This window comes from Tupaia chinensis, unplaced genomic scaffold (assembly GCF_000334495.1).
Source record: "Tupaia chinensis unplaced genomic scaffold, TupChi_1.0 Scaffold000100_1, whole genome shotgun sequence".
Lineage (NCBI taxonomy): Eukaryota > Metazoa > Chordata > Mammalia > Scandentia > Tupaiidae > Tupaia > Tupaia belangeri.
Window position 1 is genome coordinate 2,184,150 of NW_006159564.1, and position 13,177 is coordinate 2,197,326.

Consider the following 13,177-nt stretch of genomic DNA (forward strand, 5'->3'; position numbering starts at 1 on the left):
CCTTCATTTGCCGTGGGAGTACTGCCAGTTGTCGCCATGAGGGTTACCCTACACACTCATCAACAGCACAGAGCAAAGACCAGCACACCTCTCACTGATATTCTACCGACACAGAAAGACCTAGAGTGTCTTCCTGCCCTTCTACAGGAATTCTGTTCTTCTTGATCACTTGATGTTTCCCCAAAACCTAAAGAACAAATACTTTTTAAACAAAATGAAATAACCAAGACCTAGAACAAGCTGCTGTGAAGAGAAACATCAACACTTTAATTCCTCCCCTGTTGACAGCGCTATGCCTCTCCCACACTGGCTCCCTGCACCAGCACACTGTCAGAAGGCCTGGTAGACATTCACTATGTTGACTGAACAATTAAGAAATATTACCACGGAGAAGTTTGTCTACTATAATGTAGTCACTCTCTAAATGTTTGTTCATTTGATGGTAGTTCTATTTAATTTCTGTAAATAAGATTTCAAAGCTGGAACAAAGATCTACATAGAAGCTAGGTTGACATCCTAGCCTAGTGATTTAGAGTCAGATCCCATATGGCCAAGCATGGTTAGAATCCCAGCCCTAGTGGCTTGAAAAACAAGCTGGGCACATGTGCATGCATGTCCAAAATGCCAACAAGATGAAGAAATGAGGGAGAAGGATTGAAGCATGGCTACACCCATTAGGGGGTGCTTTCCCCCTCTTCCTCTGTTTTTCTGTCTCTCTGGTAAGCATATATAACCTGTGGCAATGTAAAAAAAGAAGAAGGAAGAGGAAGAAGTTTGTTATTTTTGAAATTATAGAAACCATTTAAACTAATTTTTATCTTTCATGCTTGTCCCTTATTCACACATACACACCCAACAAAGAAAACCAAATGTTTTCTTTCTAAATGATCTATAAAACTCAAATACTTTGAATAGGGACACACTATGGCAAAAGGGTTGAACACAAGCTCAACTACATAATAGCTTTGTCACTTTGTGACCTGTGCAAGTCCCTCAAACTCTCTATGCTTTAATTTCCTTCTTTTTAAAAGAGGGATATTAATGCTGCCTACCTCACTACACTGTTTAGAGGACTAAGTAAATTAATACAAGTAATAAAGTATCTAGAACAATGTCTGGCTTATAAGTGAGATATCAGTGTTAGCTAATATTATTTTCTAATTAAATTGAAAAGCCTCTAATTAGGTAATTATTGAAGTATAGGTATTCTAAACCTTTTCATAGAGCAAACTCCATTACCCATTCTTGTGAGCAAGAAGCTTTTCACGATGCTCAAGTAGTTGTTGGTACGTTCATATTTTTAGTTATTAGGCTCCCATTAAGATTAAATGGAATGGTTTCAATACTTAATTCAGAAAAATAAGTCAAGATGTATTTTTCATAGAGGTCTACTATTGAGTCTACCTACCTAATTCTATGACAAGAATGGTAAGGGCAAAGTCTCACCTCTTTTCTCTCTGGCATCTTTATGATGATATAATTCACCCCAGTTATCTGGATGCCTGGACATCATACTACCTCAGCATCTCTAAATATTTACACTCATGCTAATATGTGAATTGCATTACAGACTATGTCTAATGATGAGAAAGTTTCTCTTCACGTGGATATAACCATTCTTTTTCTTCCCTTGCAAAATCCTCTTGGGAGTTGGGGTAGTGAAGGAGAGAAAGGAAGTGTTATTTCCAACTGATGGATACAAGGAGGGGGGAATTAAGCTGCAGAAGAACTCCAGAAATAGAATAATATGATCAATTTGGTCCAGCTCCAGAGAAAACTCAATTCTGCTTTAGTTAACTCATAGGCTTAAGTTTTTCTCCTTCTCTAATCTTCTCCTAGTTGTTGTAAATTAGGTGCAATGTCATCAGGGATTTCTTAGTTCATGTATTATGTAAGAAATATTTCTTTAAGGAGGATAAACAGCAAATCTACATTTTTCTTCTTTGCATAATGAAATCTGACTAGGTTCCCAAGTTCAGTTGTCAGGAATACTGCGTCTCCACTGTGGTATAACACAGAACTAAATGGGACAAAGTTTGCTTAGTTGTATCCATAATTAGTTAATAGGGAAATTTAATCTTGGTAAAATTTAGGGTGTGACCAGATGGAGCACACACAAAGCTAAATAAATCAAAAAAGACATCTTTGGTCCAGCCTGGTGGCTTAGTAAGTAGCAAACTGAACTGCAGTGCTATAAGCCACATGGCCAGCTGTGGGTTCCAATCTCCAGGTGGCTTGAAAACATGCTGGTGCAGGTGCATGAGCATACATGCTACAGATCCTGACCAGCTAGAGGGACAGGGAAAGGGGATTTCAGGGTGATGAGATGTTGTTACGGGTGCATCTCTCCCCTCGCTTTCTTATGTGTGTACACAGTATCATGAATAAAATAAATTTTAAATAATTTGTCCTACTGAATTGATTTATCTTCCCTCTCTCCACACACATCTCGGGGGGGGGGGTGACCCACATGCACATGCCCATGCCCACTTACAACACAATTATGTGTTCATTTTATCTGACTGATTAAACAAATCAACCAAATCAAGGCACATGTATATGCTGAGATTAAACTTCATGGAGTTTTGGTGCTGGGTGACGTAGAAGTTGCAAAGATTCCTAAAACATCGTTTTTTTCCCTCAAGAAGATTATCTATTAGGGTTACAAAAATGGGTAAGATACATTTATTATTCATTTGCCAGATCCTACAGAAAACTGCTAAAGACTACTTGATAGATGTTGCAGGTAGTCGGGCTTTAGACGTTTTGTGAAATTACCAATTTTATTTCTATTTTGGATTCTTGTGAGGGCATTTTTGTTAGTTCTGGTTTACTTGTGTGTGATCATTGAGATCATAATACTTTGTACAGTAAAAGACTTTATTACTAGTGGTTAAAATTTGATTCTTGAAACTCGCATAAGCAGAGGTCTAAGTCCCAGATGTCCCCTTTACTTGGCTGGATTACTTTGAGCTCTGCCTCTAGTGGTGAAGAGACCACACTGAAAAGTTCACATGGCTTCAGTCTAGATAGAAGCTTATTCCCAAGCCTCTTCATAGACTCAGTGCTATCATCAGCCACATGAATAAGACTACACAGAGTCCCACTTCCCTTCTCTTCGCTCGTGTTGGATTTGAAACCTCAGCATACCTCACTACTACCCATATGGCTACTCCAACTATCGTTTCACCTTGTGTCTACTGCCGGGCTGGATCTCTGGACACAGACTCATTTACTTGGCCCTTTTCTCTAATCTGAGGCAAAATGCTGGACTGTGACCTGAGCATATGCCCTAGTGGCACTTTCCTAATCAATCACCCACACACTGGCAATAATTTGGATGTTCTGAAGGTGGATATAATTGGAACTCTACTCCCTACAGGCTCAAAAGTCCCTCTCTTATGTGATCTGCTTCGTACTACAGTAGCCAGGAATGACCATAGCCCTCAGCCTGGAGGCCAGTAGAGCCAAGAACCATAACACTAACTAACTACTAATGTTGTGCCATACATATGTTTCCAGACCAAAACCATCATTAATGATCCACTACTGTCCACACTATAACTTATTATTTAATAAACTACCTTCCATTGAGTCAACAGGTGGCATGGAGGTCAAGGCGGCGGGATTCTATATGGCCAACTATGCAGTTCAAGTCCCAATCCACTGGCTTTAAAATACATGCCGGACATGTGTGTTTGCATACCCTAAAATCCTGAGAAGAGAGTGGAGAAGGGAATCTTATCATCCCAAGGGGTGATTCCTTACTCCCTCTCTCTCTGTCTTTCTCTCTGTGTTTCCCTCTGGCGAGCACATGCACCTATAGCAAACTAATAAGTAAATAAAACAAACTATGTTCCACAAAGGTGTATTGTCCTAGAACAATTTCATTGTCAGCTTTTATTATTTTTTTTTCTTTAATCATGATAGAGTACAGGCATGATAGAGACAGAGAAGTACTCCCCATGGCATCTGGTTTGTGCTATGATCCCCTTCCTCCCCTCCTCCAACCCATGGTATCTCAGTTAATGTGTTATGGGCTGACTGGGACCAAGATTTGAACCATTGTGACTATGTGGGATCCAACTTCTCTTTAGCACATCATTGCTGTGCAAAGAGCCAGTACAATAATTAGTTTTAAATCTCAACCACTGTTGACCATTCCATGTAAACCACAAATCTGTTTTCTTACCTCAGAGAGAGACAAGTCTGCCTCCTGGTGAGGTCAGACAGTAAACAAGCACAGTGGCAGAGATGGTAGTCTGGAAAAGGAGGTGGCCTCACAATGAGGAAGAGCATTCAGGACTTACCCACAGGCCTGGTCATCGCAGGAACTGGCAAGAAAATAAAAAGGCACGTTAAATTTGGGGTGAGTCTTGGAATAAGTATAAGACATCTTATGGTGCCAAACACGTATTTAGGGAAAAAGAGACACTCACCTCCTTAGAGTTTCCTTTGTGTAAGTCAATTTCTAAGGAAAACAAAGACATAAAAATACCTGAGTGGGTTGGCCCCAGTTATTAAGCATAAATAATTACACTAGAGAGAATTCCAATGCTCTGATATGGTAGAATCTCTGCTACTATTCTATTTGTTTAAACAAATTATTAAAGCAGGTTCTAATGATGCAGAGTTTGTTTGAAGACTATGAGAACATCCCAATACTCATTCTCTGTTTATGGGGCCAAAGGTTCCTACGCCCTCTCTTTACAGGCGCAGATTAACAGATTGAACCTGCTGATTATTTCAAAAAGGTCAACAAGTTAGAGATAGATAGGGTTTTATGCTAACCTGCCATGGACTGACTTACGATCAAAGAATTTTCTGATCTAGCATATTTATAGTAATTCTCATCTTAGAAGAATGGAAACATATGGATGAAATAAATGATACATCTATTTTTCCAGCATTCAGAGAAAAAGGCAAATCATATCAATAATTGGATTATATTCAGGGACATTCCAAAGCAAATTGTCCCCAAATTTCTTCTAAATTAGAATTTTATTTGAGACCTGGGAACTGACCATGATTTCAGCCCCTGACCCGCAAGTTTGCTTTCTTACTTTCCTTCTCTCTCTGTCTGTCTGTCTCTCTCTCTCTCTCTGTCTCTCTCTGGTCAACCTCAAAAAATTTAAATTAAAATAATGACAATGAATAAAAGATTAAATAAAACAACTCTTCTTTTAAAAAAGTTTTATTTGAGACCAACATGATTTTTTTAAAAAACAACACTAATTTGGAATCAAAAGACCTAGTTTCAAGACCCAGTTTCCCCTTCTTAGCTACCTAGGCAAATCTCCAAATCTTTCTGGTGCCAGACCTCAATTTTCTCATCTGTAAAATGAAGAGGTAATACTTTAAATATTTATAAATAACTCATTGCTCTTCTTAGTCTACAGATTCTCTAGCTATAACCTCAGTCATTCCCATGGTTTCCATTACCACCTCCAGGCTAGTCATTCTTATAGCTATATTTATATCCTAGGCCACTCTCCTTGGCTTCATACCTAAATATCAAGCAAGTCACATTTCACACAGGCAGCTCCAATAACGCATTCAGATGTGAACTTGTTCTCTCTGCCACATCTACAGAGTTCTCAGTCGTAGTCCCCTACTCTAGAAAGTAAGAGACTTCCTGGGCCATTCCTTCACCCTATCCCACTTCCATCCAATTCATGGGTCTTGCTAACCTTCTCTTCTACTTACATCTCTCACAGTCCCTTTCTCTAGCTCACAATCTGGTTAGGACCCTCATCCTCTTGGGCCTGGAGTACTGAAACTGTATCCTACCTGACTCTCTTTCTCCAGTCTCACCCCTGTAATCCATCCTATGGTGCACAGAAAACCATGTGACCTTAAAATTCAAAGCTATCAAATCAGTCCTGTGATTTATCATCTCAAATTCCTTCAGAGGTTTCCTACCACCCAGAGTCGAATCCAAGTTTGATATGTATTTCACTTTTCTAGTCTGATCTCCTGTCATTTTTAGTCTACACTTCTGGTATACTGGTCCAAGTCATCCCCTCAACACTGGGCTCAAGCTGTCTACTCTACCAAGAACGTCCATCCCCAAATTCTCCTCATTTAAGTAACTTACCTAAAAGTTTAGACTCAATCCAGGCAACACGTCACTCCCTTTGCCTTTTCTAGTATATAATCATTGAAAACATATCTCCTGGACCATAACACAACTGGACCTACATAGGAAGGTCCCTAGTTCACATCCCAGAATCTCCCTGCACACCTGGGGGTACACATATGTGTGTCCATGATCTGGGCTGGTTGAAACTGGGAGTGTATTGAGGCAATGAGGACCCTCTTGGGAGTGCTTTCTCTTAGTCTGTTCATCCAGCTGTCTATCTCACTCTCTCATAGAAGAAAGAAAGAAAGAAATTTTATAAAAAGCAAATATATTGCCTATCCCTTCAAATCTAAACTTACTAACTTACGTTCCAATACAACATCACAAGATTCTCTTGTTATGGTAATAGTAAAGCATCATATGTATCTGCCACACTAACAGCTGATCCTATATTGTGGACACAATTGAGATAGTCATGCTATTATAAATATAAATATGCACTGGGGCCAGCCAACAGGCATGGTAGTTAAGGTGGCTGGATCCCACATAGCTGACTACATAGTTTGAATTCCAGACCCAGCAGCTTCAAAATCATGCCAGGCAAATGTGCATGCATGCCCAGAGTTCCAAGAGGAGAATAGAGAAGAATAGATTGTGCCATGGCCATTCTCCCCATTTCTCACTTTCTATCTCTCTCCGCTAAGTGCACACACACACTAAGCAAACAAAGGGTGTGTGTGTGTGTGTGTGTGTGTGTGTGTGTGTGATTTTTACTAATCAGCTAGTCCATATTGCCATTGGAATTTGTAAAACTGCTAACTATTAAGAAAGGAGACACAGGAGCCAACAGATGGCTTAGCAGTTATGTCGCCGGACTCCCACATTGCCCACCATAGTCTGAGTTCTGGACCCAGTGACTAGAAACTCAAGCTGGGCATGAGTAAATGTGTGCTCAAGATCCCAGGAGAAGAATGGAGTAGAAGGGACTGCAGCATGGCCATCTCCCCCACGGGGTGATTTCTCACTTTTCCTCTCTCTGTCTCTGTCTCTGTCTCCCTCTATCTCTCTCTCTCCAGTGAGTGCACGTGCCACAGGGTAAAAACCTCTAAGAGAGAGAGAGAGAGAAGATGATATGGGAGAAATACATAAATTTTGGAGAAAAGAAGAATTAGGTTTGGATTTAAGCTTCATCACATCTGGTTTTATGATGTAAGATAAAGAATTTAATAACTCTGAGATATTTATCTGTTAAATATCCTTATCTATAAAGTGTGTTGGTTTGTAAAAGGGGGACATTACCACCTCCTTGTAAGGTTGCTGTTTATTAGATATAATGTTTTGAATGGGCTTAATACATGATCTAGTGTGTGGTAGATACTAAAGAAAGCAACTATTATCATATCTATTAATATTGAACAGTTAAAATTCTGACAGAAGAAAAAATCATATGCAATGTTTTGGCTTAAAATGTGAGGTACCATGATTAAAAACTGAGTTCATTTTAAAACACATAAAAAGCTGTATATTTCCAAAATGTGTAGAACCCTGAAGAAAAACAGTCCATCCATCTCTCTTCAATTTGCTCCACTAAATGAGATCATCCTTCTGTAGAACCAAATAAAATAAAAGAATAGTATGCCTCTTCTAGAAATAAAAACTTAAAAACGTACACAGATGCCCGGTATGAGTTTTAAGCCACTGGATCTGGGACTTGAACCACAGCTGACTCCATGGGAGTCCAATGATATAACCATTATGCCATCTGCTGGTCCTGAAGAATAATGTTTTAAAACAGATAAGCATTGGACCAACCCCATTAAGGAAACCATATCCCACATGACCAACAGTTTGAATCCCAGGCCTAAAAACTTGAAAAACATGCAGGGCACATGTGGAAGCATGCCTCAGATCCAGGCAGGATGGACAAATGTAGAAGGAATTGCGATGTGACCACACCCCATTGGGGGATGTGTTCTCCCTCTTCCTTTCTCTTTACCCTGTTTCTCTAGCATGCACACATGCCCTCTGAAAAGTTTAAAAAAAAAAAAAGAATTATGGGAGATGAAGCTGCTAGGCTGAGGGTTGGTTCCTCACAAAGGAGGTTACATCGGACCTGAGGACATGTAGATCTTGAACAGACAGAGAGATACAGAGAGTATGAAAAATTTGTCACATATGTCTTCATTTTCTTGTCATAATGACAAGAAGTGACTTTTTTGTCATACATGTTCCATGAAAAGGAGTTCATAGACAGGTGATTTGTCTATGTGCATACTTATTTTTCCTTTGCTAAGAATAAACTAACATCTACACCAAGGAAAACAAGTATGCAAGTACATTTACTAAAATTATATTCATGCTTCACTCAACATTTATTCAATGAATTCTATCTACCCTTTATTTTTTTCCCCCTTTAGGGCATGTGAACTCGCCAGAGAGAAACAGAGAGACAGAAAGAGAGAAAGAGGGGAAACTAAACCCTTTCTCCTCTGTCTCTCTCCTTTCAGGATTTTGAGCATACATGCACACATGCTCAGCGTGTTTCTCAAGCCGCTGGGTTCAGGATTCAAACTGCTCAGTCAGCTAGTTGCAATCTAGCTGTTTTAACCATTGAGCCATGGAGCCAGCCCTATCCTCTATCCTAAAATAACTGGCATTCACTCTGAATTGCTCATATGTAAAACTTGCAAAAATGCTGAACACTGGACAGATTTATATTATTAGGTCAAGCCTCTACTGCATATTATTTCTAAATATTATATTATAAATAAGACTAAGGCTCTTATCTGGGTTAATAATATTCACTATCATGGCCAAAGCTAGGGATAACAGACTAGAACACACCATAGGCAGGTACTTCAGATGGCCCCATTCAATAAAAAAGAATGCAAGGATCTGCCACTTGTCCTTTTCCTCTGGCCTTAGTTGTGTATACGCGCTCCATCCCTTGTTTTGACACTTACCTTCATGATCAAGCTTCTATGTTCCACAGACTGACTAAAATTTGTGCCCATTTCAAATATACTCGTGATTCCATTCTCACACAAACTCATCCAGTAACGATGTTCCTCATGCCCTGGAAGTCGATCCCAAAAAGTCCTGAAGGCTTCCCAGACAGCTTCCTGACACACTGAGAAATGGACAGAGAGGTGTTTTCATGAAAAGCTGACCCACTCTAGGGTTTTCACAGTGATCATGAAACAATTCATGAAGATTCTCCTGAGACATTTTTGCCCACGGCTCCTTTCTAGAGGGACACAAGTATGATTCTCAGTCAAAACCCTTCTGTACGTCCAGTTTAAACTTTTCAGATCAAAGAGAATTTGTACTACCTGCTCCTTTTCTTTGCAAAGGGGATTGATTCACTTCTTAATAGGCTAGAGTTTTGTTTTGTTTTGTTTAGAGAGACTTTTGCTATAGGATGTATGTGCTTGTCAGAGATACAGAGAGAGACAGAGAGACAGAAAGCAAGAAATAACTCCTCAGGGGGAAGGCCATGCTGCAATCCCTTCTCCATTCTCTCGGGATTTGGGGCACACACACACACACACACACACACACGCTCCATGTGAGTTTCAAGTTGACAGGTCTGGGATTCGAATTGCAGTTGGTCATATGGAATTCCAGCGCCCTAACCCCTGTCTACCTGCTGGTCCCCTACACTAGGGTTTTTTGAAGATTTGTGGTTATGATTTAGAGACGTAGACCAGATGTTAAGTATACTGTATTTAATCCAATGTTTCCTAACAAACACTGTGATGTTAAGTTTTCCTCATGTTTATAGGTATTCTTCTAAAGTCACAACTTCAAATACCAGCTTCTCGGGCCTTTCAAGATGTCTGTGGAAGAAGACAATGGCATTAATAAGCGACCTGGAGCTTTACTGGCAAATGCAGTAATGTAACTGCACTGCACCTGCTCCTTCAAAAAATCATCGCACATGACTGATAAAAGTAGAATTCTTCCAAACTTCCTTGAAAGCTTACAGGAAGCTGAAAGTACTTCACAAAGTCAGGAAGATAATATTCACCTGCAGTTATCATTCTCAAGCTACTGTATTTTATATCTGAAAACAGAAGATAAAGATAAGTATTTTTATTTATGTTATATTAAACTGACAAGTAATGATTGTACATATGTATGGAGTATAATGATATTCCAATACATGTACACAATGTATTATGATCAAACCAAGTTAAATGTCATATCTACTTATTGTTTGTGTTAGAAACTTTCAAAATCCTCTCATCTAGCTTTACTGAAGTACACAATAAACTGTTGGTACGTACAATTGTCCTGCAGAGTTAGGGCACTCTAGAATGTATTCCTCCTACTTAATTGTAATTTTATATCTGTTAGCTAAATGCTCTCAATCTTCCTTATCCTTCCTAGCATCTAATAACCACTATTCTCTCTACTTCCACAACAGAGAGTCATTTTTTAATAAGGAAAAAAAAAAACAGAAAAAAAGAGATCCAGCCACATAGCACAGGCAACAAGGTTCCACTACTGGATAATGGAACCATATAGAAGGTCCAGTGTTTGGATTCTAGGTTGACCTGAACTTGCTGGACATGCTCATGACTCTGGCTGGCTAGAAGGCTAGGGTAAATGTCAGAGAAAAAGGTTTATGGTGTGATCATATCACATTAAGGGGTTCTCTCATTTTCTCTCTTTCTCTCTCTCTCCAGCAAACAAACTTGCCCTCTATAAATTTTTTTTTTTTTTTGGAGAGATTTTCACTGTAGGGCGCGTGCACTCGCCAGACAGACAGAGAGAGACATAGAGACAGAAAGCGAGAAATCACCCCCCAGGGGGGATGGTCACGCCGCAATCCCTTCTCCTCCATTCTCCTCTCGGGATCTTGGGCACGCACGCACTCGCGCCCGGCGTGAGATTTAAGCCACCGGGTCCGGGACACGAACCGCGGTCGACTACGTGGGAGTCCAGCAACATAGCCATTACGCTAACTGCTGGTTCCCGCCCTCTATAAATTAAAACTTAAAAATAAAGTAAAATTGTAATAAATAAAAATGATAATATGTCAATATTGGCACATCAATTGTAACACAATAATAAAAAATGTTAATAGTAACAGAAGCCGGAGGCATAAACTGGCGTGGTGGTTAATACACTGGATTCCCACATGGCCTACAGTGGTTCAGGTCTTGAGACTTGGCAGCTTGAAAAATCTGCCTACATACATGTGCCTGTGTGCCTGAAATCTTGAGAGGAGAGTGAAAAAGAAGGGCTGCAGTGTGGCCATCACCCCCTAGGGGTTGATTTCTCACTTTCCCTCTCTATGTCTCTCTCCAGTGAGTATGCACCCTATGATGATAATAATAATAATAATAACGGAAACTGTTTGAGACATTGAAGGGTTATATGGTAACTCACTGGACATTCTGCTCAATTTTTCTGTAAACTTAAAAAGCTTTTCTAAAAAATAAAAAAGCCTATTAATTTTAGAAATACTACACACACAGGGGGACCAGCAGATGGCGTAATGGCTACGTTGCTGGACTCACATGTAGTCGACCATTGTTTGAGTCCCATACCTGGTGGCTTAAACTCATGCCAGGCACATGTGTATGCGTGCCCAAGATCCCGAGAAGAGGATAGAGAAGGAATTGTGGCGTGGCCATCCTCCCCTTCTGGGGTGTGATTTCTCACTTTCTCTCTCTCTGTCTCTCTCTATCTTTCTGGCAAGTGTATGTGCCCTATACCATAAACCTCAAAAAAATAAATAAATAAATAGAAATACTACACATACACATGAAAGAAATGATTATATTCAGAAGAAATATGTTGCTATATTAATTGCTATATGAAAATATAAACTAAATCTATCTGTTGAGTTATTGCAAAGCATCAGATCTGAAAGGTGTCTGCACATCTGCATATTTTGTACAGCACTGAGTGTAATGTTACCTCACACCCATTTGAGAGATGCAGGACACTGTAGGTGATAGATAACTGCCAGAGGGACCGTGTGCTGCCAGAGAGAGAGAGAGAGAGAGCACCTCCCAATGGGGCATGGTCATGCCACAATCCCTTCTCCTCCATTTCTCCATCCTGTGGGTATTTTGGACATGCACACATACATGCCCAGTGTATTTTTCAAGTCGTTTTTCAAGTCACTGGGCCAGGATTTGAAATGCGCAGTCAGCAATATAGAATATGCTTCACTTAACCACTAGGCCACAGGCATGGCCTACCGCCTCTCTTTTTAATGGTAAGAGTATTTACTGCTTTACTTACCTCATAACTTTGAAAGTATTTTACAAATTGCAAAATGCTACATGTATATCATATGTTATTATCATTTTTAGTTCTGGTTGTCCATCTGTTTGATGGAAGGACATAGTATAATCCAAAATAACTCATTTTTGTAGGAGTATAAAACATTAGGTTGTCAGAAAACACATGACGTATTTTTCTGTTTCTCTATGCAAAAAATGTGTCACTTTTCTGAAGACCCAATAGTACAACCATTTGGGGAAAAAAAAATCAAAAGTTTTTTTAAAAAATCAAAAATTTTGAGAAGAATCCGGGCCTTCAGAAGAAGGTTCCACATGGCTACAGCGAACTAGATTTTTCAGGGAATGAAGATTTTCTACTGATAATCCAGCCTCCAACAAACAAGCTAGTGGCTGAATTTCAGGAATTTGAAAGAAACACATCATCCATCAGAAGACAAGAAACCACCGCCGGATCACAAGAAATATGGGAAAACGAGGAAATACCTCTCCTCCAAGGGAAAATAGTAACTCTTCCTCATCCACAAGCAGTTCAGTGAAAATCATGGAAATGTCTGATAAGGAATTTAGAGCATTCATAATGTCGAAGCTAACAGAGATGGAAGAGAAGAGAGATAATGAACTGCTAAAGAGAAAGGAGAAAGAAGTTGTCGAGTTCCAGGAGATGAGGAAATTCTTGCAAGATCTAAAAGAGGAATTACACACTTTACAAAAGACTCAAATGGAACTGCTAGAGATGAAGTCTATAATACAAGAAGTCAAAATCTCCCTTGAAAGTAATAAAAGCAGACTAGATCATTCAGAAAATAGAATCTCAGATGTAGAAGAGAAAATG

The 13,177-nt window shown here is 39.5% G+C and overlaps 1 protein-coding gene across 1 annotated transcript in view; it reads right to left on the reverse strand.

Moving 5' to 3' along the window:
* The window catches only part of IMPG2 (interphotoreceptor matrix proteoglycan 2), a 128,443-nt gene that overhangs the window by 101,645 nt on the left and 13,621 nt on the right, over positions 1 to 13,177 (reverse strand). The window contains exons 3-4 of the mRNA XM_027769966.1: positions 9,046 to 9,212; positions 4,440 to 4,471 (exon numbers count right to left, since the gene is read on the reverse strand). Of these exons, the coding sequence (XP_027625767.1) occupies positions 4,440 to 4,471; positions 9,046 to 9,212 (199 nt within the window). The remainder of the gene's footprint in view (positions 1 to 4,439; positions 4,472 to 9,045; positions 9,213 to 13,177) is intronic.